Source organism: Lissotriton helveticus, chromosome 6 (genome assembly GCF_964261635.1).
Source record: "Lissotriton helveticus chromosome 6, aLisHel1.1, whole genome shotgun sequence".
Taxonomy (NCBI): domain Eukaryota; kingdom Metazoa; phylum Chordata; class Amphibia; order Caudata; family Salamandridae; genus Lissotriton; species Lissotriton helveticus.
The window spans coordinates 255,528,983-255,555,678 of NC_136067.1; the positions used below are offsets into that span (position 1 = coordinate 255,528,983).

Sequence of the window (26,696 nt, forward strand, 5' to 3'; positions counted from 1 at the left end):
AGCCATGAGCCACTTCATTGTCTCTAAAGGAGCTCGCAACATTCTAACGTTCCAATTAAAGATCGAACACTAAGACCGCTCTTCAGAAGACATGCGAAGTGGGAGCACACTTAGACACTGCTGGACAACCCAAAACAGAGGGCAATTTTATGCTATGTGTACTAGTAAAGCAACAATATTGGGTTACAAAGTAGGCGTGAAAATAATGCTGTTTTCTTCGAGAAGCGAAAATATGTTGTTGATAACAGACCAGCTCGCTTGCTGTTGACGGTTGGGGTCATTTACTAGAACTGAATTTAGTTTTCCTGTGCTTTAAGGCAGTAATGTAGACCTGGGAACCTTCAACTAAGTAAACTGGTTCCCAGAACCACGGCACCTATCTTGGATTTTGATCTACATTCTGCCCTTGTCTATACCCAGTGCATTGTTGTTAGGAATCAAAATATTTGTGATTAGGTATGGTATCCCTAAGTCCTCCCAAAAGAAAGGAACTGCATTACACAGCTTTGTAAAATGCTTCCTTTTAGAAGAGGTGATTACATAAAAGTCCAGCTACTTCTAAAGCAGTCAGGCTAGATATACTTTAACTTTTGGTCAACTCCTATTTAGACAATGATCTAACGAGGGTGTATATTTTCTGATATATACTTTAACTATAATATATCTCGCCTGTTGTCTGCCTTTGTTGTAAAATCAACATTTGCACAAGTAAATCATACAGTAGTTTGACAACACCTTACAGCTGCTGTGGTCTTTGTATGTTGTGCTGACACTTTAGATAGAGGCCTTCCTTATGCTCTGGCATGTGGAAACATGGATAGCAGCCAACTTTTAAATCCTCTAATCGAACCAATGTCAGTCAAATGTGAGAGAAAATAAAACCAGGGGCATGCAACTTTAACTAACGAAACATAGGCCTTGCATTCCGTTTTGTATGGGTATATATATATTTTCTATATTCATTTGAGAACGGTTGTGTGTGCATTATAATTTCCTAAAGGATCCACCAGGGTTTCTTTAAAGTGTTACGTGCTCTTTTTTCACAATACTTTAATTTTTATATTTTGTCTCACTAGCAAAGTTTTGGATTTTTAGTTTGCATTTGACAAATGTTTCAAATAAATAATATCCAATTACTCATTAAGTCTCACGTTCATTTCCATTGATTTTAACCCCTTGGCCGCGTGGCGCTGGGGGCAGGGGGGTCCGCGCAGCGCCGGGATGCTTCTGACGGAACCACTCCGCCACGAGCCACGGGCGCGCTTCGCTTGTGACGGAGTGGTTCCGTCACGGCCCGCCCGCTTAATAGAACGTCCGCGCAGGCGTGGAATTCCTGCAGCGTGGACGGGGCGGCCGCGCCGTGACGGAACCACTCCGTCACCACCACAGCGCGTCCGTGGCTCGTGACGGAGTGGTTCCGTCACGAGCACGGAAGAGGTTAAAAATCGAAGTAATTGAAGCATGACCCCATGAGCGTCAATTCACCAAAATGCAAAAGGTAGTGGAAGTGACATCACACGCTTACACATATATCCTCTCATACAGACACTCTCTCTTCATAAGCACCCTCTCACCTGCAAGCACACACAACATACATTTAAATCGCATTTTACTTACCTCAGCTGCCAGACAGGAAATATTCCAGCTAATTGTACTCCATTTCCTATTACACTAATAGTGAATAACGTGATATTATTCATTATTAGTGTAATAAAATAACTGGATTGAAAACTAGGAGAGTGGAGCCCCAACCGACGTCCATATGGATGCGCTGCTTTTGTTCCTGGCACTGAATTTGCCACCCATGAGGCCACGGGTCGCAAAAGCAGTACCAGGGGTCACAAAGGAGCCCTGGCGACCCCTAAATGACGTCCATGCGGAAACCTTGAAAAGTACAGGGCCATGGATGGAGGAAGGGCCTTAGTAGCGCTAACGTGAGTGAGTGGAAACTAACGCTGGGTTATCTTGGTACATCTTGGTGCTTGCCACTGCTGTACTGCCTGATGTGGAAACCATCAGCTTCTCTGAAGGCTTCCCATGCCCATCTCTTATTTCACATTGTACATTCACTTACATAATCAGTGGCTGTCTTTTAAAGCTGCCCTGGAGCTGGGCATGGTGGACCACTCAGTTCAGAGTGAACAGTTCTTTTTTTAGTTCAGTTCGGAGTATTTTCTTTGAGTACTTTACTGTGTTCCTGACTACACTGTAATGCAAACATTTTCAGTAATAGGCTGAAATGAAAAAAGAAAAGGAGCAGCAAAAAGAAGAGTGATGTAAAACAAATTCCATGTGTTGCCCACTTTCCTCATTATAGTGGTTTGAAAAATAAAAGCGCATTTAGGAAGAAAACCTAGGGAAGAAAGATAAAGTAAATCGGCACATCACTATGCAACTTTTCATAGATTGTGCTTCAAAAATCCTAATTTGGTCCTCCATTAGAAATCAGTGACATCCCAGCCACAAGCAGTCATTGATTTTAAACCGCATTGACACCTGTGACATCGCCATGACTCCCACTGATGCATCGTGTGATCGACAGCTAGTGCCTTTCTTCTGTGCCTCATCTGCTCCAGATGTTATGCCTCATCACTTACAGGGTGGTGCACCTTTGCTGATGAAGAGTGTGCTTGCTTGTGTTGCCATGTGCAAAAAGAAGACTACTTGACACAAGGGATGGCCAAGTGTGGCAGCAAGCAGGACATATTTATACTGCTATCAGTTTGGCCCCTTTGTGAGTGGGCGCTTGTTTTGTGGTCGGCGTGCGCTCAGGGAACCTTCTCTTGAAGCCTACGCTCATGTAGCGATCCAATGCTGGTCTCTGGTCTTCCTTGAAGTTGGGGTCCAGAGAACTGATGTTGAATCTTCCCATCATCTTCTGCCTAAAATGCAACAAAGAATAGAGAAAGTTACTACCCTTTGGGGTATTTACTGTGTTTTTTTTTATAGGTGTAGCCTGCCAGACCTACAATCTTGGGTTGTACGCTTACAACAAAGCCTATTCTACAGTTATACTATGGTGTCAGATCATCGCCTCTACAGCAGATATCCCACAGTTTCTGCCTTGACTGATGAAAGCAGCACGTGGTGTTTTTCTAGGCTTTGTATTTTAATATGCATGAGGCTGGTAATTAACCGGTACCTGAAATTTGAATTGCTTTCAAACTAGCTGCACTACAGTACTTTAAGAAGCTCCAAAAATAGCAAGCAGTGTATCAGGGATTGCACTCAATATATTTGTTAATCTAGAATGACCATAAGACACAAGACTGGAAACAAAGAAGAGGCTATTTGAGCTGTGAACTGCACCTGGAAGTGATTTGCTGGTGTACGTGCCCCATTCCGTGATTTTTAAGGAAATTACAAAGTCCAAATGCACGAGGAGATACTCACATTGAAAAGTTCCAAGACATCTCCCGCTTCCCAAAAAGTTGATCCACCCATTATAAATAAGGCTCCCTATTTTCCGTTTTTACTGATTTTTACAGATACATGCAGAAAGAAAACATTGCGTTTCCCGTCTGTATTTATTTTTAAAAGCGGAGAAATACAGATAATTTGGCTTCTTTTGTGTGACTCAGTGTGTTGAGATTATTGACTTTCAGGCCAATAGCTGTACCTGTTGGCAGCATGTGAAGTTAAACATTTCGAAGAGATTTGCTTTCATTACCATATGTATATATCAATAAGTATTTGTGCTATGATGCACATTTCAAAGGAGGGTTTATTATTTTAAGCTATATAATGATCGCCTTACAGGCATCAATGTATGAGAACACGTTTGTCTGTTAAATACATGTAGAAATATACAAGGTATCACACCATATGTTTACAAAACATACCACAAACTAAATATAGATTAATACCAATACAATGGCCAAAAAATAACTATTGATAAATACATGTTAAACAAATACCATAAAACCGGGAGCCCTAATTATAAAGGTACAAATTACCACACAACAATGTCATTAAAAAACTCTGTTCGTCCTAGATGTATCACCATCAGTTCAAGAAAAGCATTTCAAATATGAGAGAGGAACTGCTGGGAATTGTACCTCGGCTCCCATACTGTGAGACTGAGTTTCTTACCTCAATTAAAACAAACTCTCCCAACTAACATGCGATACATTTTTCCAATGCAACAGTTAGACAATTCTCTTGAAAGACTAAAATATTAATTAAGCCTATAATTCAGCACGCCACAAGCAGCACAACAACTTTTCACAAATAGTCCACTTGATACTTGAGATGGTGTGCTCACAAGAGTTCATCATAAGATACAATAAAGGATGTGGTATGGTTTACTACATATCAGACATGCCTGAGAGTGACATTGGAAGAGCCACCACTCTCAAAGGCCGCAGCTAAAGCTCAAGTTGCATCACCTCCTAAGGATTAGACCCTATCTGGCCCTTGAAAGTTCACCAGAGGTTGCCCTCAGTCAGATATTCAGTAACTGAGGCACCATACAAAATTGTGGACATGCTTTTGATGTGGAAGATTTCCACAAATACATACCATTTCCTCAAGTGTTGTTTCTTTGTCTGCATTGTCCTTGCAGTTTTTTCTCATTTCCTGGGTAAGCTCTTTTATCCTTCCTTTGTTATCATCTCTTATATACACATTTACTTAAGGCCTGATTTAGAGTTCGACTGATGGGTTACTCCGGTACTTGTAAAAATGCAGACAGGAAATCGGTCACATTTGTGATGGAGTAACCTGTCCACCAAACTCTTAATCCGACCCTTAGTTTATTGATTTTAATGCTGTTTTCTTTACAAATATATAAACTATGTTTTGGGTGGATCCATGGACAACAGTTAACTTTTTACAAGGATTGCCCAGGTGTCCCAGAGTCTCCTAGGTCATGGGCAACTAGCTTGAAAGCAGGGGTGCTATGCTAACCATAGAGCTCATTACTAGACGAGGCACTTGTCTTAGTCTGTGAGCAATGTGCTGGTCTCCTCATCGGCAGGGTAATAGCTGTCATTTGTTTTAGACAGCGAACTCGAAATCTGACAATTAGAGGGAGCCACACTGGGCTTTTCACCTGGGGAGGAGGCCGGGGTGAGCTCTGAGGTCCTTTATTGAAGGGCTCAGGTGAATGTGCCCTGTTGAGGGGAAAGATTAGTCTCCTTTTCCTAACCTACAAGGTCAAATTGGGAAATGAGTTAATATATATTCCAAAGTATGGTCTTGAGGCCTGAAATGTTTGCTGCACAGGCTTGACAAGAATTATAGTTGAATTACTTCGACTTTCTGGTACTTTCAGCAGAGATGACTAATTAAGTGAAAACATGCAAGAAATAGATTTACTTCAAAAGGTTTACCATGGGAGGCGTACCTTGAGAGATGGACATAGTATTTCCCTCTGATTCCTGCAAAGGGGATGATGAGAAAGCTTGCAGTCGAAAATAGTTCCCAGAGTGAAAAAGTATATCCTAAATATTCTTATCTACAGCAAAGCTTCAAGATGGACTAATCTCATCAATTGAAGGAGATTCAAAGCAGGCACGGGCAAGTATTTTCTTCAGGGCAGAGCTTGGGAGGATTAGCCTTTTAATTGAATGCCTTTTCTGGAAGTGAACCTCCAATGTTATGGCAAGACAGGAGGCTAGCAGTATGCATAGTCTTTTACTTACTCCTTCTGGACAGCAACAATTAAAAGCTTTAAGTACCCAAAACACATCACAATCAATTTGAATCTTCAGCCCCATAAGTATTCCTTGTCCTCCATATTCTTCCTCTTTTGTTTGCTGCTTCTGAGCAGATAAGTATATTGTGATATGCATTAAATGTGTAAGATGTGGTATGAATAGTAGATGATGAATACTTTACCCACTTTATGGGTATTAAGCAGCTTTAGATACGTTTAGAAACTTTAGATACGTTTAGAAAGGTAATTCGTTTTAAGAGTTAAGATTTTAAAACATTCTATATGGCAGATTGTAAAGATGGGAAGCCACTGAAGTTTTTGTAATGAATGATGTTTATTTATGAACAAAAGACATTTACAATGTTAATTGAAAGTGTTTTTGAATTATTACTTATGGGGCAGCTCGGTTGCAAAGGAGCGGCTGTTGAGTGACTCGCTCTTGGGTTTTCTTTTTTTTTTAATGACTGTTGTGCGTTGATAGTGCATGAGCTGACAGTTGTGCAGAGACTTTTGTGCTTCTAATCATGTGCACAGTCTATGTAGCCAAGGTGCAAGATGTTCATAGCAAAGAACGTCAATTTTGAAAGGCGATCGGGCATGAATTTTAACAAAAAGTTTATTGTTTAAAGGAGAAAGGCCTTCATAAACTTATGGTTATATTTAGAAGGGAATTAGGCGTGCGAGGCACGTTGCTAGGCAGTGAAACGCTTCGAAAAGCGTTCGCTGCAGGGAGAGTAAACAAATGATTGCTGAGGCTTTATAACACTCAAAAAAAGCGTATTATAACAAGGAAAGCCCAGTTTTAAAACTAGGGTAAGCGTCCCAAATAATTATGGCAGAAAAGGAGAATGTAGGTAAGAGCCAGGAAAGTTTGATAAGGAACACTGTATCTAAGAAACTGCATGATGTGGCTCAGGAGACAGTAAGGAGGAGGAGATGAATAGAGGCCGATGAGGCAAATGTATTAAAAACAGAAAGCATATGGAAATAACTTCCAATAAGAAGGGAGCCCAAAGCGACTCAGGGTGTGTTGGTGGCTGATGCGGTACGAAGTGAATCACTGAAAGTAAAGAAATTCCATTAGATGGGATTGAAATGGCAGGTAATAAATTCAACTTGGATGAATATATTTTGGACCTAGACTATAACAAATGTCTAGATGAAGAATTTGGAGAAGGTCCAAATAGTAAAATAAAAGATGTGAAATTGGGTTTGGATCCTTTGGGGGGGGAAATTATTTGACCCACGAGACATAAGACACCCAAGGGGTAAAGATTGATGGCCCCTAGAACATGTGGCTGATTACATTAAACATTGGATCAGGAAACCACGGGAAAGGGATGAAAGGAGCAATATGAAAGTGGAGTGCTCTCGTCCTGTAATCGATGAGAAGGCCACATTGACACATAAATTAGGCTCAGAGTTAATCCCCTAAATATTTAAATTGGGTAGAGAGCCGAGAAAGTGCTTAGAAAGGTCTCTTAAGCAATGCCAAGATAGGGTTCTGAACATTCTGGGACCATTGGCAAGAATTTTTGTTTTAGTAGAGGAGGCATACTTGAATGGGACAGGTTTAAATATTCATTTATTAAGAGGATGGTGCCAATGCGCAATTAGTTTTTTGTTTATGGGATTTACCCAAAATTAGAACATATAGCAATAAAATTAACGAATGAAGATGCCCAAAGTTTTTTATTTGGAGAAGGAATGTGGAATAGTTTGAGTAAATATATACACACTTTCACAATTTCAATGCATACTTTTTTTTTTTTTTTTTACAAAAAACTGGTTTTATGTACTGGCTGGAAGGAGAGAGCAACCTTTCAGACTGACAAATTTTAAGTCCCATTATTCAGGATACCAAAATAGTGGAAGCTATAGAAGTAACCAATGAATTACAGATTTCTATCCACAATGGGGAATAGGAGGAAGCGGGTAGGTTGAGGATGTGGACAAACTTCCAATTCAGGACATGGTGAGTATGAAGACTAACTGGTTTTATCCAAACAAAGGTGGGAGGAAGATTAAGGGCCTGATTAGATCTTGGCAGATCTGGTACTGACGTCAATTTTTTACGACGGCTTCAATGTCCGCTCTCTTTAGATGTTGGCGGTCTGTGGACAATAGACCGTCCAAGTGCTGTCGTCTCTGCCAGAATATTTATCCAGCATCAACGGCTTCAGAGGCAAAAGTGGCTGTTGACAGAAGTCCAGCCAAGATTACCACCGGGCCCATCACGATGTGCCTGTCCATCAAGGAATCTGTGGAGGGGATACCTCCTACTTTGAGTTGGCGGAATTGAAGGAAATGAGGCAGAAACATACCTTTTTTCTGTTTCCCCACTTCCGTATCTGACTTGAACACTAGTGTTCAGGTCCTTCCTTTGCTGCTTCTCCTTGACCACAACGCTAATCAACTCCGTTGTAGGCGGGATGTAAGCTAAGCTTTTCTCACACTTGTCCTATTATGAATCGTATGTTGACAATTGCTTTACCCTAAGGCATTTTTACATTGCTCTTACATGCAGTTTTTTCTTATGTGTAATTGTTTAGTGTTCATTTGACAACTTATCACGGTAAAATGAACACACCTGTATTGATACTTAGAGAAATTATGTTGTTGTGTTTGTGTTGCCTATGGGTGTGCATTCAATAGTGTGTGTTGTTTGTGTGCTATGTAATATGTAAAAGAAAGGGGCATAAAACATTACCTCCATATATTTTTGAAGCAAACATTATATATGTGTATTGACACAGTAAGTAGTACTTACCAGTCTCCACTCCACCAGGGACTCACTCCGTCAGCAAACTGCTGCTAGGACAACGCCTGCACAACAGGAAAATCTAAACAGGCTCAGTGCAAGCCTGCTGGCCTCATGGTGACAGAGTACTATTAGCTAGCAGAGGAGTCTGCTGCGTCAACAAAAGTGTGCCACTTATGCGATGGGAAACAGCCTGTTGATGCAGACGGTGGTTCAGTCAGCCCACATCTGAATACAAATAGCGGGATACGGTCAGCGAGGCTCAGTACTTGTAAACTCCGCAACAGAGGGATGAAGGGAGTCCTGCCAAGGTCTAAATCAGGCCCGAAGATTCTTCCAAGATCAATGAGGACAACTGGCAAAGGATGTTTGGGTCTTGGAGAGTATAAAAGGATATCAAATAGAATTTGATTTAGAACCATTCCAAGTAGAAGTTATCCCTTTATGACTCACTTCTAGACCAAATGGCTGGAGAGTAAAGTTTGGGATTTTCATTAAGGCAAACTCTTTTCTTATGCCCAACAGTTCATGACTCCTTTGCATTTCATGGTTCAGACCAGGATTCAATGGTCGATATTATCAAGTTTTTCAGTGGAAGTACAGGGATAAAAGGCCTTGCACGGTTGACCAGTTTTTTGCTTTTCTGTCCTGCTCATGCTTCACATGCAGTGAACTCGAAGCAATTGTCCCAACTGTAGGAGCTGTGCTTTTTCATTTTTGCTCCGTCAGCAAACAGCATGGCTCTGCTGGTTCAATGGCACACCTAGGGACACATTAACTAAAGTTTCCCGCAAAGCAGGGCAGCAGGCAAAGTTGCTGCACTGCATTGAGTGAAAGGGAAAGAGCAGAAATGCTCTGCATTTACAAACTTATGGAGCATTTCTGCTCTCTCCTTGCACCTGCACACTGTGTGCTGCCTAGCACCAATGTAGACACTCTTGCACCAAGGTTGACCATGGTGCAAAAGTGTCTGTGTTACGGACAGAATAGTTTTTGTGCAGGGCGGTGTCCTTAGAGGCATTTTGCTCTTTTTAGGCGTGCTGAAGAATGCTGCACAAGTGGAAAGAGGAAATAACGAGTGAAAATTTATATTTCTACTTGTTACGCCTCACTTGGAAAGGCGTAGCATTCTGATGCTTCCCAGGTTTACAAGTCTTTGTAAATCTGGGAATGCCCCAAAATCCATGGATGGAAGCATGGGTACGCCCATGCTCCATCCATGGAACGCCTCCCAAGTTGAGATGTAACATAATGCAGCCAAGCAGGGCATTTCATCACATTTCTTTACAAAGCCACTCAAATAAGGACTTGTGAGGCTTCGTGAATATTTCTGAAGCCTTTGCATTGTCCTTGCGTCATGCAAGGACAATGCAAAGGCTTTATAGATAGGGGCCCTAATGTTTGCTTTTACCCATGGTGGAGGGTGATTATTACCCCACCCCTATGAGGATAAGGACTATTGGCGACAGCTGGATCAATGGTTCAAAAGCACAGAACTTTTTTTGCCTGCCCCCAAGGTAGATGGTATATTGACCCTCATGAGGTAAATCCATTCAGTTCCCTCACAACTGGGCTCCATTTTTCTCTTTGCATAAATGTGGGCAGTTATGACATGTACCATGTGTGATGTCCGTTCTATTTGGGTGTCACATGTCTGAGTGTTCTTGTGCTCGGTGTATGTTGTGCTCCTTGAGCACACAGTGATTGGAGCCTATGATCCTTCCATGTTTGGGGCAAACAACATTCCTGCCCTCCTAAGCCACAGATCGGCTGGAGAAAAAATGACTGACAAAAACTGCTTTGGTCTTCTGAGCAGCTCCCTGATCTACCCAATGATTGCTCGTGACACTAAGAACATTTGCATTCTGTTCCTGAGGCGAACACCCTGCTTACAAGTTTGCACTGCCTGTAATGGACTGTTCTTCATTTGACTAATTGGCTCTGCCCCTCTGCCATCCAGTGTGAGAGGTGTGCCCTGCGCTACAGTGACTGAAAAAATAAGTCTCCTTCAAGAGCCCTCTTTCTGGTGGATACTCCTTTAGTCTCCTCATTTTGTAATGTTCTCATGGCTCAAGACTAGATTTGAAACATTTTTTACTCATCAATTAGTCACAAATTGCCAAAATAATGCATTGTTGTGTCTCCAGCCATGTGTGGAAATAAAAATGACAATTGTGCCCCATCATTTCCCTGTTTCTGCCTGGTAGCCATTTTTCTCAGACAAACACCCATTTTGTGTGCGACATGCTCTCAGCAACTTGTCTGAAAACTGTCCTTCACATCCCCATTAAATCTTGCACAATCCCCTGCTCCTTGTGGTCGAGCCAATTCCAAGAAGCCTGCCTGTGTGCCTTCCCCCAGTTGTGCCAGAGACTCAGCCACATCCTGTCCATTGTTGGTAACTCAGCCTGTCACACCAACTGCCCTGTGACCACCCCCAACTGAAAGAGGAAGCACAAGGTTGTACACTGTGAACACACACATTTCTGTGGTTCTGCCAATTCTGGGAACCAGCAGCAGATAGTTCCTGTTCTTAACTGTAAGACACCCTGCACCTGGCATCTTAGTTCATTGACCACCCTTTCCTGTGCTTCAGCCAATTCCCAGAACCAGCAGATAGTTCCTGTTTTAAGAATTAGTTACTGCAAGCCAGAGAGCAGATGGTCTCTGTTTTACACAAGATAGTTCCTCTTTTTGACATGAAGCACAAGCACAAACCCCAAATGAGGAAGCCTTCCCCTTCCAACTGTCAGACTATTTCACATCGCAAGTCCCCTCACGAAGCCTAAGACACGCCCCCATTTCTTCACAATCTGCTCCTCTTGCTGATCTTTGTTCCTCTATCTGCCATGACCTGCTTGTTCCTCTATTTTGCCTCGTGACCAAGACTGTATAAATGTCCTGCTGTTGAAAATAAAGACACCCCCACTTCGAGAGAGGGACTTGAGAGATTGCTCCTGTGCCCGCTTGGTGCTGGAAGCGCTCCCCTTAACTCGAGTTATTGGTCTCCTCCTCCTACATTTGAGCACCACGGACTCCTCGCTTTGCATTGACAAGAAATTATTATTTATTAAGCATAGAAATTCAGAAATGAGGTAATAAGTAAATTTAATTTACCACATTAATTGGCGCCCGGAACAGGGACATTCCCTTTCCCCCACGCGCCGGCGATATTGGACCCGGTACGGTCCCCTCCACACTTTTGACGGACTTCAAAAGTGCACAACGCGGGGAATTCCCGCTAACTCCCTCGAGGCGAAGAGGGGGACCGACTGCGGCCCAGCATCCACACGAGGCGGTGAGGAAATAGCGGAACGTCCTGAACCAAAGCCCAACCTGCGAAGCAGACGAGTCCGAGGTTCTACAAATCCCACCTTGAAACTGCGCGCCGCGTTTTTCCAAAATCTTCAAGAGGCCTTCCAGTTATTTTTCGGTGAGTACTGCTGAAAAGTATAAAGACGAACCCACAGCTTTTGTGGGGGCGGTAAAGATACGCGTTTTGTTGGTTTCTCACCTATCTTTGGTGAGGACTACTAAAACTAGTATAAAAGACGGACTCACTACCTTGTGGGCACGGTAAAGATACATGTTTTTGTGGGTTTCTCACTTATTTTGTGAGGACTACTAAACTAGTATAAAAGACGGACTCACCTCTTTCGTGGGTACGGTAAAGATATTTGTTCTGTTTGTGTTTTTCTCACTTCTAAAATCTTTGAAAGTCTTGCCATCATGCCTATTTTCTCGAAAATACGTAAGATGGCAACCAAAAGGAGTATTCTTGAGAAGGAAATTCCCCTTCCTCCTCGGGATACTCCAGGACACTTCATGTATGCAAAACATGGTGACGGTGCAATTATTTATTGTGATTTATGGGTGGATTATACTAAAGACTTAGAACACAGATATAGATGGCCTGAAAATGGTACTTTTGACATGGAATGTATTATAAAATTAGAGGAATAGTTATGGAAGAAAAAGAGAGTCCGCCAGTCACAGAGTGACTCAGTAGAGTTATGGAGAAAAGAAGCCCATAGGAGGCAACAGAAGGAATTGCATAAGGTTGAAAAGGGTAAGAGAATGTCAGAGCAGGCCAAGAAAGAACAGTTACAAGAAGTAGGGAAAGAAGTAGTTAGTTAAAGGAATAAAAGGGAACAATCAGCCATTTCTACTGGTTTTTATCCTGTATTGCCATCTGCACCTGAAAACCTTAACATTGCATCAGCACAGCCTACAGCCCCACTACCAGAGGATACTTTCACCAATTTTCTCTTAGATACTCCACCTCCATATGAGGTTCCAGTAATTCAACACCCTCTGCCTTTTCTCAATATAAGATATATGACAATGATCTCATAGCCCAGCTTTTTCTAGCATTACCACGCTCACATCAAAGATTAGCAAGTCTCTACATGGTACAACATCTCATCACACTCAATGACACTCATTTTAAACATGATCCAAGACTCGAAGATTTTCTGTCTGACTGCGCTGATAACATGTTCCTCCACAATAGTTCAGTTTTTCTCAACACATTTATAGATTTCAGACAGAAATACCAGAAAGTGACTGGATATAGATCTCCCCATAATACGTGTGGATCAACTAATAGACTTCCTCAAACATGCCAGTTCCCCATGAGAGAGGTCCACCTCAGAACTGACACAAATGGAGCGCTACAACGCGTCTTCATTTATGTACCCTTGAGAAAACTTGAGTTACTAAGGATGAAAGAGATGGTTCCCTCCCACTCAAAGGATCCTGCTGGATTCTTTAAGGAATTAGGAGATGTATTAATGATGGGAACATATGCTCTTTCTGATATCACAGCAATTCTGAAATTATTGTTGCCATCAGGTATATATGACAAACTAAGAGAAAAGGATTGGGAAGTAGCAGGTGAACACACTAGATGGACTGAACTTCAGAATGACGAAAATACTAGAGTAGCGGGTCAAGGTATAGGAGACAGACTAAAAGCACTTCCTGGCACTATTTTAAAGGTGTTACCACAGTTACTAACAGTGAAAAAGGAGGACTGGGATGCCATTTCCTCCTGCAAACAGAAACATGGTGAAGACATAGGAGATTATTACACCAGACTTGACAAATGTTTTGCGGTAAATAGCGGCCTTACGCCGACAAGTGAAGCTTACCCGCATCTGCTTGTTTCCAAATTAGTAGATAACGCCTTGCCAGCCATTAAGGACAGAGTACTAAAAGTAGAAAGTACCTGGCAAGCACATACACCTCCACAGGTGTTACAAATGCTACAATATCACCAGAATTGCATTAGGGATGAAGAAGAAAATGATAAGAAACGCATGAAAGACACAAAGATGAAAGCATTAGTAGCCCAAACTGCACCCCAGCGTCAACAGACACCAAGTAGCCAGACAAATATAAAAAGCACTTGTAATTATTGCAAGAAGATGGGACACTTCGTTAAAGATTGCCCAGTCTTAAAGCATAATTTGGCTACTGGTAAGACCCAGCCACGCCCATACCAGCCAAAACAGAATGGTTCCCTAGACAGTTCAACACCTTCAGTTCCACTGACAACACAAATGGCCCAAATGAATATTATAGACAGCGCCTACACTGAATATTACCCAGATTTCTCATGATGTTGCCCAGAGAGAGAAGATGACAAACTGCCCCTAATCCCTATTCCAGTAGATCAGACAGGTCCATTTATAGAGGTCCGACTTCTTGGGGAGGATAGGAAATTTCTACTAGACACTGGGGCCAGTAAAACAATAATAAGCCATCAAGAGGTCCCAGAGGCTCCTCTCTCGGGTTCAAAAAGTATTTCTCTGGGTTTCTCTGGACAACCTGTGACAAACGCCACGTCAAAACCACTGCCCTTGCAGGTTGGTCCCCTCACGACAACTACAGATCTTATATTGACAAAATCATGTCCAGAAAACTTGCTTGGTATAAAAACATTGAAAGAATTAGGAGCTGTCATTGTTTGCTCACCTACAGGTGTCAGACTATTTCTGCGAGATTTCAAGGGCCACTACACAAGTAGAGAATTAGATGAGCGTTTGAAAGATTTGCCACACACCCTGTGGGCCACTGATTCCACCACAGTAGGATGTATGGAAATAACACCTCACAAGGTTACACTGAAAGAGGGAGCCCAACTACCACGCATAAGGCAATACAAAATTCCACCTCAGGCTGAACAAGCATTAATGTTGATTATTCAGGACCTAATACAGTCAGTGTGATTAAGGAAACAACTTCTAACATTTGCAATTCCCCTGTTTTACCAGTCCATAAAAAAGTGGAACCAGGAACACCACGTGTCTACAGACTAGTGGTGGATTTGAGAGAGCTAAATAAATGTGTCATTCCACAACACCCTGTGGTCCCAGACATCTCCACCCTACTCACAGCCATAGATGCGGAAGCAACGCATTTTTCAGTCATTGACTTGAAAAACGCATTCTTTAGCATACCTATTCACCCAGACAGTCAATACCTTTTTGACTTCTCCTTACAAGGACGAAGTTTCCAATTCAGAAGAGCTCCTCAAGGTTTCACAGAGAGTCCAAGCGTATATAGCCAAGCATTAAAAAGACAACTAGATACTGTTCAAATGCCCACGGATACAGCCATACTACAATATGTTGATGATATCCTCATTACGGCCAGATCTGACGCAGCATGTGCTGAAGCATCACTACTAGTACTAGAATTCCTAGCTGCAAATGGCCATAAAGTTTCCCCTGGTAAGCTCCAATTTTGTTTACAGCAAGTGGCATACTTAGGGCACTTGCTGTCAAAGGAGGGTAGGCAGCTTACACAGGAACGCATCCAGTTCATACTACAAATACCACAACCAACAACACAGAAACAAGTTCGAGCCTTTGTTGGTCTCACCTCATATTGTAGACAGTGGATCCCACAATTTGCACTCATTTCTAAACCATTAGTGCAGCTGACAACACTCGAAGCTGGCGCTACTCCACAATTACCCTGGACAGATGAACACACGCAAGCCTTTCAGTCTCTTAAAAAAGCTATGTGTCAAGCCCCAGTGCTGGCAACACCTAATTACACCAAAGATTTTTCATTATTTGTAACAGAAAACTCAGGTACAGCACTATCAGTTCTGACCCAACTTCAAGCAGACAAACATAAACCATGTGGTTATTTTTCAAGCACATTAGATCCAGTAGCACAAGCATTGCCTGCATGTCTAAAATCAGTAGCAGCTACTGCACAAGCTATTAGACAAAGCGATTCTATTGTATTGGGACATCATCTGATAGTTCAGGTCCCACACGCTGTAGAACTTCTGTTAAACAGAACACAAACACAGCATCTGACCATAGCCAGACTCACCGGATATGAGATGACACTTTTTCAGCCACACATTGAGATTAGACGCTGTAACATTTTAAACCCAGCAACACTGTTGCCACTGACCTCTCCTACTGAAGAAATTCACGATTGTATTGACATAATTGATTTAGTGACCAAACCAAGACCAGATTTACAAGATACTCCCCTTGCTAAGGCAGAAATGACACTCTTTGTTGATGGTTCATGTATGAGACTCCCCACAGGAGAATTAGCAGCAGCCTATGCCGTCACAAATGGTACAGACACTTTAGAAGCACACAAGATAGAGATACTGTCGGCACAGGCAGCAGAACTCATAGCCCTAACACGAGCATGTCACTTAGCAAAAGGAAAGTCAGTTAACATCTACACAGATTCACAATATGCCTTTGGAGTTGTACACAACTTCAGTACATTGTGGAGAGAGAGAGGATTTCTCACATCACATGGGTCCAGAATACAGCATGCTACACTCATCACTGCCCTCTTAGAGGCCAGTCAGTTACCAGAGAAAATCGCAGTGCTAAAATGTAAAGCGCACACAAAAGGAACAGATGAAATATCAAAAGGAAATGATTCTGCAGACAGTGCAGCCAAGTTAGCAGCAAACACAGAATTAAGTATACCACACCGCCAATATACAATACGAGACCCCTTTTCTGACATCCAGGATGTCCAAAGTCACGCCACACCACAGGAACTGCTAGAATGGAAGGAAAAATGAGGGGTCCTTACAGATCAAGGCTGGATGACACCTGAAAGAGCAGTATGGTTTCTACCGGATGCCATGGTACAGGTTATGGTAAACACCATACATGGACCAGCGCATCTGGGAGAAAAAGCAATGTTAGACAGCATACAGAATATATGGCACAACAAACATTTGAGAACTGCAGCCAAACAAAAAGTTAAAACGTGCATGATTTGTAATCAGTTCAACACAGGAAAAGGCACAAAGGTGGAACAGGGAGGATTCCAACCCCCTGACCATCCATTTGAAGTTCTCCAGATGGACTATATCCAGATGGAGAGATGTAGAGGTCACAAGTATGTGCTAGTTGTAGTGTGTGCTCTGACCAGATGGACAGAAGCCTATCCCGTCCCAGATTACACTGCAACGACAACTGCTAAACAATTAGTTAGAGAGTTTTTCCCAAGGTATGGGTTGCCCCGTGTCATCTACTCATATAACGGCCAACCTTTTTCCTCTGAACTCATGAAGCAAGTGTCTCTTCTATTAGGGTACACTTGGAAGTTTCACTGTGTAAGACATCCTCAAGCAGCAGGTCTTGTAGAAAGACACAACCAAACTTTGAAGACAAAATTGGCCAAGATATGCACTGACAAAGGCGTGGACTGGATGGTAGCCTTACCGGTTGCCCTCTTCTACATGCGTATGGTAGCCCATTCCAGAACTGGCTTATCTCCATATGAAGTGGTCTTTGGCAGACCACCAAATATGTGGGGTACGCCAAGGCCTAAAAGAATAACTGATGTTGACAGTACTATGCTGACTGACTACCTGGCTTCCTTGATGTCTGCACTCCAATCTTGTCGTTCTCAGGTTGCTGCCACCTTCCCTGACAAAACCAACCCGGAAGAACACGCCATCCGACCCGGGGACTGGGTCCTCGTGAGGAACTTCGACCGGACCAGCCCCCTCCAGCCCAGGTGGAAGAAGCCAAGACTCGTACTACTAACAACACGGACAGCAGTGAAGGTCGAGGGCAGGAAGGGCTGGCTCCACGCATGCCACTGCCGGAAACATTTTGGACAAAAAGACACTGTTGCTGATGGCCCTGCCAATCCCACTGACATTGTGACTGAACAATCTTTATTGCCTTTGGAACTAACCCCACAACAGGACTACAAATCAAAGTTAAGGTCTGCCATTCGGACTCTGGCTAATTAAGTCCATTGGGCGTCGGTCCAGTGGTGAAGCGGTTGGAGCATGAGAATGGATTTTAACACCTTGACTATGTGGGAGAAAAAAAAAAATGAACTCTAGAAAAAGACATAATGGTCCTACTATATGTTTGACAGTATTATTTTTCCTCATGGCAGTTATGATGTGTCTTGGTTGGAATCTCCACACTGTTTTTCCTCCAACACAACACACCTCTCATACACCCAACAGCACTCAGGAACACACCTATCATGACCTACCCCCTCATGAACAAGCACATAGACTAGCCTTGCGAAACAATACCTTCATACAGATGCTACACCACACTCAGCAGGCCAGTAATAGCACCAATTGTTGGATATGTGGCCGCATCCCACCTCATCAGAAAAAGGGAGGGATGCCTCTTTTTCCTTTCCCATTCTCTTATAATGGAACTTGTGAAGCCTGGTTCGCCCTAATAACAGCTGACGATACTACCCCCACCTCCTGCCCTGACGGAAATAATTCATGCAAGAATGGGTGGCCTTGGGGGGATTTAAACAAGGTACTCAATACTGCCTGTTACCCTAATAAGGAGGGAAATCCTCAGGCGACAGGTACAGTCCTAGAAAGTGAAGAATACAAGCAAGGGAACATGACCATGTCCTACAAGATGTTAAATACCAAACCTAAAAAGAATGCTGGTCCCCCTTCCATCTCGGTCTCACCAGTAAAAGGACACCTGTGCATCCAGAAAAATGGCTCTGTTCCATTAGGACACAGTGACTGTCATACCACTATAAGTTTTGAAGACAGAGGAAAGTCCTCATTTCTAGCATCTCGCCATACTTATTTCATCTGTGGCCAAAAAGCCTATGTGCAGCTGCCCTTGAACTGGGGGGGAACTTGCTATATAGCATTCCTGTTACCCCCTGTCTTTGTGGCCCCATCCACTTACCACCGAGACCTCCTAGTGCCCCATGTCAGATCGTCCTGGGGATGGCAACTGCTGTCAGCAGCAGGTATAATATTCTTGATAATAACTGGATGCTGCCTTTGCATCCAATGTGGTCCTGCCCTGTGCGGTCTATGCGCTGCAAACTGCATTCCTAAACCTCTTGTCCAGCAGAGAGAAAGGGAAAGAATTATGCTACAAGAATGTATAGATGATCTCATGCAAATTGAGATATAATGTAGGTACACTCTGGGGCAAGGAGGGAATGTGGAAATAAAATTGACAATTGTGCCCCATCATTTCCCTGTTTCTGCCTGGTAGCCATTATTCTCAGACAAACACCCATTTTGTGTGTGACATGCTCTCAGCAACTTGTCTGAAAACTGTCCTTCACATCCCCATTAAATCTTGCACAATCCCCTGCTCCTTGTGGTCGAGCCAATTCCAAGAAGCCTGCCTGTGTGCCTTCCCCCAGTTGTGCCAGAGACTCAGCCACATCCTGTCCATTGTTGGTAACTCAGCCTGTCACACCTACTGCCCTGTGACCACCCCCAACTGAAAGAGGAAGCACAAGGTTGTACACTGTGAACACACACATTTCTGTGGTTCTGCCAATTCTGGGAACCAGCAGCAGATAGTTCCTGTTCTTAACTGTAAGACACCCTGCACCTGGCATCTTAGTTCATTGACCACCCTTGCCTGTGCTTCAGCCAATTCCCAGAACCAGCAGATAGTTCCTGTTTTAAGAATTAGTTACTGCAAGCCAGAGAGCAGATGGTCTCTGTTTTACACAAGATAGTTCCTCTTTTTGACATGAAGCACGAGCACAAACCCCAAATGAGGAAGCCTTCCCCTTCCAACTGTCAGACTATTTCACATCGCAAGTCCCCTCAGGAAGCCTAAGACACGCCCCCATTTCTTCACAATCTGCTCCTCTTGCTGATCTTTGTTCCTCTATCTGCCATGACCTGTTTGTTCCTCTATTTTGCCTCGTGACCAAGACTGTATAAATGTCCTGTTGTTGAAAATAAAGACACCCCCACTTCAAGAGAGGGACTTGAGAGATTGCTCCTGTGCCCGCTTGGTGCTGGAAGCGCTCCCCTTAACTCGAGTTATTGGTCTCCTCCTCCTTCATTTGAGCACCACGGACTCCTCGCTTTGCATTGACAAGAAATTATGATTTATTAAGCATAGAAATTCAGAAATGAGGTAATAAGTAAATTTAATTTACCACACATGGAACAGCTTCTATCATTGGTTGTAGATAACTCATTTAACATGCACAAGATATTTTAAAATCACACTCAAATTTTGGATGAAAAGTCTCTTATGTACAATTCACGAGTTGCCGACAGAGTTACATGACTCCACACCTCACCGTTTTACCTGTGAGAGGCTGTGACGAGATGCTCATTGAGGACTTCTCAGCCATTTCTTAAACAATATAACTTCATTTTTACAAATATTTAATAACAAAAAGGTGTCCTACAAAAATACAGTGCTTGTGTGATTGGAACTGCATCGGCGCGGCACTGGCCAGCCAATTTGCTATCTTAAGGCAAATAAATCAAGCATGCGAATCCTCAGCATTGATCCTGTGACTGTGATGGGCTAAGTAAAGAGTGAGCAAGAAAACAAGGTAACAATCAAAATGACATGAGAATGACCATCCTAGATATGAAACCAGTAGGCAACTGGATGTAAGCCTGCAATGCATATGGAAGCAAGTTCATTAGGTCCGAGAAAATGAAGAGATGCAGTGAAGCACTCTTGGAGTTGTTTTTCAATTTTACATAAGTTAGGACGTGATGCACAAAACCTTTAGCAGTTGCAAACCCTGTGATTCGAAAACTCACGGTTTGTGTCTGCACCATTTGTATTATTCAATGTGATAAATCTCTTTTCAGAGAGTATTTGACAAATTGCAAAAGGGGTTATGCAACTCATTGCAAACCACAATTAGGCAGGTGTATGAATGGGGCGTCCTATTAGTATTTTGATTTATAAATGGTTTGTGATTGCAGCTGCAAACATTTGGACGGTTACTCACGCCTTAAAGGAGGAGCTAACTCATTTACAAAGGGGAAGCTATCCCTGTAGCATAGCTTTCACTTTTGGAAATGTGTGGGCGGCCTTGGCAATGGTCCTCCAGATGCCGTCCCAAACTGTAAACAGTTTTAGTTTTAGAGCACCACCTTGTCCTTTAAGGAGGAAAGATTTAAAAATATGTACAGTTTATGAATGAGAAAGAAGAGTGGTGGTCTGCCATTCACAGGTGGGGGTCCAAAAAGAAACCTACTAATTATTATTCATTAGGCATGTCGTTCTGCGACACTCTCCGGGTGGACATTTTGTGGGAGGACTTATTAGTACATAAGCTGCATCGCAAAATGAAAGACAGGTCGCATTCAATGTGCAATTTGCACCCACCAATTGTGACCAGCCTTTTCGAGCATCAAACCTTTAATTTCATATATGCATTTAGTGCAAGAACATCAACTTATTTTAACAAAATACTACTTTACGGTAGCTGATATATATATTTTTTACTTCACCTGCTCCTTAGCCGGACTTCACTTTCTATGAATCCTAGCGGCGTTTTCAACCATTCAGGTCCACCTGCAATTTTACGCCCGAAAGGCACCAATGGCAGTTTTCGTTTGTGAAGTGCTTCAATGTCCTTGGCTGTGAAGGCTCTTCCTATAGAAGTCAGGACGGAAATCAGTGTTTTTATGCCAGACATCTCTCACACAATTACCAACGTGGCTATGGACTCAATGAGACAGTTTTAATTAGAATTTACCAAACACCATAGACAAAAAAAGAAGGCTAACATAACAAAGGGTTAAAAGCATACACTGTGACCATACTGTGATGATTCAGGTATTATAGTATTGTAGTAGAAAAAGAGTATTAGGCAATGTATTTAAATTAAGCATGACAAAATACATACAAATCAACTACTAATCAAAACACAAATTGGTCAATCAAAATAATGATCACTAATAATAAATATAGGTAGCTATATATATTTTAAGCAAATACTAGTAAATAATGGAGATGAATTAGGCTAGACAGTAAGCAAAGGAAAAAGAGAATGAAGGAGAGAGAAAAATGAACATGGAACAATGCAATTTATCACATTTAATATGTTTTAACAGTCAGTTTGCAATTAAAAAATAACAATAATACTATAGAGAGTTATTCTAATCACATTATACAAGTATGTCATATTTCTCAGTGTTTAAGGTGGACTAACAATTCTTTTTCTAATAAACAAGTTGTAGTTTTACTAGAATTAGATGATAAAAATGTGTGACGGCAATCAGAACAGACATCTTAATTTTTTCATGCAAAGAGAAAGAATGGTAAATATCTTTTCTGTGGTTATATTATACGATGTTTCACTAACAGTGAAACTATAACTTGACACATCTAGATCTAGGGGAGAGGTGTGGCGCAGTGGCCAGGGCAGCAGACTCTGGAGCACGGGGCTCACGGTTCGATCCCCGGCTCCGGCGGCAGCTCAGCCCAGCACCACGTGACTCTGCTTGCTAATCTTCCCAGCGGCCCCCAGCGTCGTGAGACCCTTAGGGGTGATTTGTTAGCGCTTTACAAATACTGGGTTAGATATTGCCTGCTAGAATGCAATGGATATAAACAAATCAACTATTTGAAAATCATTACTGCATGTGACATTAAAAATTGGTAACGAATATAAAAACATATAGGTAAATTCAAAGAGATTGTTATTCACCAAAAGATTTTCAAAACAATTAAACATTATAAAGAAAAACCTACTTCATAAGCCTTCTTTATAGGTCTGGTCTACAGACAGCTTTCAGTGACGCCCAAGCCTCATTTAATCAAAACATTGATAAATAACAAGCACAGAGATGCACACTAAACCTCTTCCTAGTAAGATTTCCCAGTGCACGCGGTCACGACCGCTCGCGTTCAGAAATCTGGCACTTGCATAGACTATCTACTCGAGCGGCAGAAAATAGCAGCGACCTCTGGCATGATGCGTAGTGCCATTTGTGGTGATTTTACAGCACAGGACAAACTTTCAGCGCTAAACATCAGTGCGAACAGCGCAACTTACCAAACTCCGCCGCTCGCGGAACCATGTGGAGTGTGGCAGAGTTTTTTGGGCACTCCGCAGACTCCACCCAGGCTTGCTTTAGAGCACTGGAGGCCTGTGCTTTCTCTAACCCAGCTGACTTAGACAGCCGAGTTACAGAAGTTTAAAATTGGCATGTCTGGCTGGCTGTCGCAAGACAGCCAGCCAAAGGGACATGCGCATTTTAAACTTTAGCTCACAGCTCCCTGCTGCCACTCAGAAGCTACAGCCCACCTGTCTTTGACGCTCAGTACGGGATGGGTTGGGTACTAATAAATAAAATGGCAATAAATAAACTTTATTACCAATTTCTCTTTCAGCTCTGGCCTGCAGCTTTTCTTTGTGGGGGGACGCTCCTCCTCTCTAATGGAAGAGCCACACTTGGAAGCATGGAGGAGAGTAGTGACAATATTTTGGCGGTTCACATGTGTATGACACCCCTTTCCCCTAAAAGGTACTCTTTAGTACCAGGTATTTGGCCAGTACTTTACTTTACCAATGTTTTTTTCTTTCCATTCCTTCAACCTTTTTAGTCATCCCAGTGCTTCTAATATATGTTCAGGTTACAGTAAATCATAGATAACCGTAATTTTCTAGTATCAAGAAGAGTAGCATTCCCCTGGCATTAAAACTTAAAATGGTTTCTATAGCTATTTTAAGTACACTCCTGCTACAGTTCTATTAAAATGATAGGCGAATATTTATTTTAATGCCTTCACAACCTGTCACATTAAGGTGCCAGCTTGCTTCTTTTTTTTTTTTTACAAAACAATCTTCAAACCAGCTTACCAAGGCCCGACCTTTTGGTCTCACCAGTGATCGGTTCAGAATGTCAAAAACGGAATGTAGAATATTCTATCATAAATTAAAAAAAATATAAGTATGTTAGCAGATTTAAAGGTGCTAAATATGTTGACGCTAAGTTTAGCCGGCCGAAACAAGGTGCAGGTGCAACTGGTTTTTGCCTGTATATTTGCAATATAACAGTTGGGGATAGGCTGCCATTCTCGTTTCTAAGACTCAGCGTGGCATTTTTAGAAGTTGACAATTGCTACTGCCTTGTTGATGTGGTTACGCCAATTCGCTCTGCAGTTAATGCATAAACCCAAGTAATCATATGTTGCTATGCTCTTAAGTTTTTGACCGTTGACTCTTGATAGCCGCTTGAGGGGGAGTGCGGGTGACAGAGCCACACTCTTTCTTTGCAGACTTAATTTGGAGGTACTTCTTTCCACAATATCTCTGGAACTTGGTTAGCATTCTATGCATAACATTTTGCATCAGTGATAGCATCACTGCATCTTCGGAGAAAAGTAAAATAAATAAATTATCTTTTTCCAGGAAGATTCCTCCATCATTCGAGAAGTTACAAAACAATAATGAGGCGAGTACCCCACTGTCGAAAGCCTAAGGAGATAGAGAAAATGTTGCTGCATTCACCCATTGCACCCACATCCACATTTAAAATTGCTTGGAGCAGTACTTTCTCAATTGCCAGGTCAACAACTTGTCAGAGCTTTGCTCTACTGACCAAGTCAAACATACATTTGAGGTCTATGAAGGCCATATATAATGGTATCTTCCGAAATTACATATATTTGGCACAGATCATGTTCAATCTGATTGACCTATTGATAGGATGGATTCCTTTCTAGAACCATGCCTGTGCATCAATAAGGATAGACTCTTGATTGACCCAGGCCAGCAGCCTGCTTAGCAAAGCACATGTCCAAAGATATTTCCCACAACATCTAGGAGAGGTATGGAACTGTAGTTGCTTGGTGAAAATGTCCTGCCCATCCTGTGCAAGGAAACTATTCCTGCAGATCACTATGAAGGTGAAATTTAATTGGAGACCTCAGTTAACAGCTTACATCATCTTAAAACATGTCTACATGTACATCATTGGATCCTTGTGCTTTGTTGAGCTTCTGGGCAGTTATTGCTTTCTCTATTTCAGGAGGAAGGAAAGTTAGATGCTCTACTGGAGAAAGTTTAAATTGCTTCTTGTCTCCATGTACCTGGGCATTTGACAATTCACATTTCAGGGTTCTAGCACAATAGAAGTTCTTGAAGTGCTCGACTCATGCTTTAGCACGAATATAATGATCTTCTTTGTTAGCTTGTCTTCATAAGCTCTAGAGAGGAAGCCTCAACATCTTTTGCCATTTTCCATTGCAGCTGCAGTTGTTAGATTCTTACAGAGGGCTTGTTGGTATGCCTGTTTGCTTAACCCTAAGGAGAACTTTGGACACCCTCCTTAGAGTCTTAAACTGCTCTTCTTTATAAGAAGATAAAGGCAAACAATCGGTGTGTTTGATACGGGTAGTGTTCTCTCTCTACAAACCTGATTACACCAACTATTGGTCCATTCAGGTCCACTGTTTTTACTTACTCAAGCAGGGTATGGACCAGATTGAAGAGGGTTCTTTCATAATGACAGAGTACATGTCCAAAATAATTTAGGGCTTTTTAATTTCAGATGTACATATGGTAGCAAATTGATCTGTAAGGTTGAGCATCAGCAAGGTATCTTCCTTTAAAAATCTTTTAGAGATTACAATAAACAATATTTAGCTCTTTCAAGCAAGGCCTCGTTAATAGGAATTATTTATCTGAAAGCGGCAGCTTTGAAAAGAGCCTGGAATATGCATATATTAGGACCACTTGAAATAATGCAGTATGTTTAAGTAATAAGATTATCATAACCTTCAGCTTTACGTGGTGAGTAGCAAACAAGGGATTTTTTTTCCAGGAGATGAGCTCTGAATAATTAATTCTAAAGACTCTGAAAGGACAAGTAGGCCTAAAATGCATTTGTTTAAAAACTTTATAATATTTTCCCTGTTGACTCTCTTGGTTAGCCATAAGCATCAGGGTTCAGATGTACAGAGCAGTTTTTCGGTCGGAGTTCGCAACTGAAAAACTGCTTTTAGCCATTAAATAATCCTGTTGATTAATTCTTAAAAATCTTTACTGATCACAACAATACTTTGTGACCAGAACTTTGCAACCATAATAGTCATAATTTGGCCCTAGATTACCATTCCTATTTCTGTTCTCTAAATCTTCTGTTTGTTTTCTTAAACCGCTTTCAGCTTAACTGCCATACTTTACAATACAGACCATTGGTACAGTACTAATAAAATACTGCATCCCAACAACTAAATCAGTGCAGAGCTCTTTGTCATGCCTTTTTTTTTTGAAGAGGAAGACTGAGAGGCTTAGCGACAACGGTTAGGAGGTCCTATCAATGCACAGATGCTTTAAGGCCAATCAACAATGGGTCGTGGAGCATAGTAGAACCGCTACTTACATAGGTGTCTCTCTCAAACAGTTCTGGCAGTGGACAGTCAGCGCAGCATTACAAGAGGGTTTAGGGAGGAAACAGATCATTAAGGGCATAGGAGTGTTTGCTCAAACAATATCAAGCCCTTTTGCTTTACTAGTTTAAGGAAGGTTTCATCCACAGTGGACCATTTCTCCACCTGCCTAAGCCAGTCTTTCAATTACGAGCCTACTGGTCTGACTCGGTCCTGCACTTTCCAATGTCTGTGCCAGCGAGGCAGCTTTTTTCGTATGGAGAAATACTCTGGTAATAGGATTTCTGAATAGGAAAACCTGCACATTTGACACATTAAATGTTGCCTTGCCTGAGAATTGAGCTTTAGATCATTCCTTTTCTGACAGTTTTGTTCCACAATCTGACTCTCCTATATATCGGAGTGTCATTCATAATCAAATTCAGCGAGATAAAAGATATGCTGATAAATTAATTTGATCAAAACAATAATAACAGGGACCCCTAATTGGGACATTCAAACTGTGAACCTCCTCGAGGTCAGAGAACACCTAACAAATGTAATAACAATATAAGAGATTTACATTAAGCCAAGTTATTATAGTTATACAAAGGCTAGCTTAAGCTGTCTGTTATTAATTCCATGGGCCCACATACAA

At 42.0% G+C, this 26,696-nt stretch overlaps 1 protein-coding gene across 2 annotated transcripts in view; it reads right to left on the minus strand.

Moving 5' to 3' along the window:
• Positions 1 to 1,432: 1,432 nt before the first annotated feature.
• The window catches only part of LOC144761320 (protein FAM228B-like), a 223,841-nt gene continuing 198,577 nt past the window's right edge, over positions 1,433 to 26,696 (minus strand). For both annotated transcript variants that reach the window (XM_078646761.1, XM_078646760.1), the window contains 2 exons: positions 21,169 to 21,313; positions 1,433 to 2,882 (listed from right to left, as the gene is read on the minus strand). In XM_078646761.1, the coding sequence (XP_078502887.1) occupies positions 2,708 to 2,882; positions 21,169 to 21,313 (320 nt within the window). In that variant the 3' untranslated portion in view covers positions 1,433 to 2,707. The remainder of the gene's footprint in view (positions 2,883 to 21,168; positions 21,314 to 26,696) is intronic.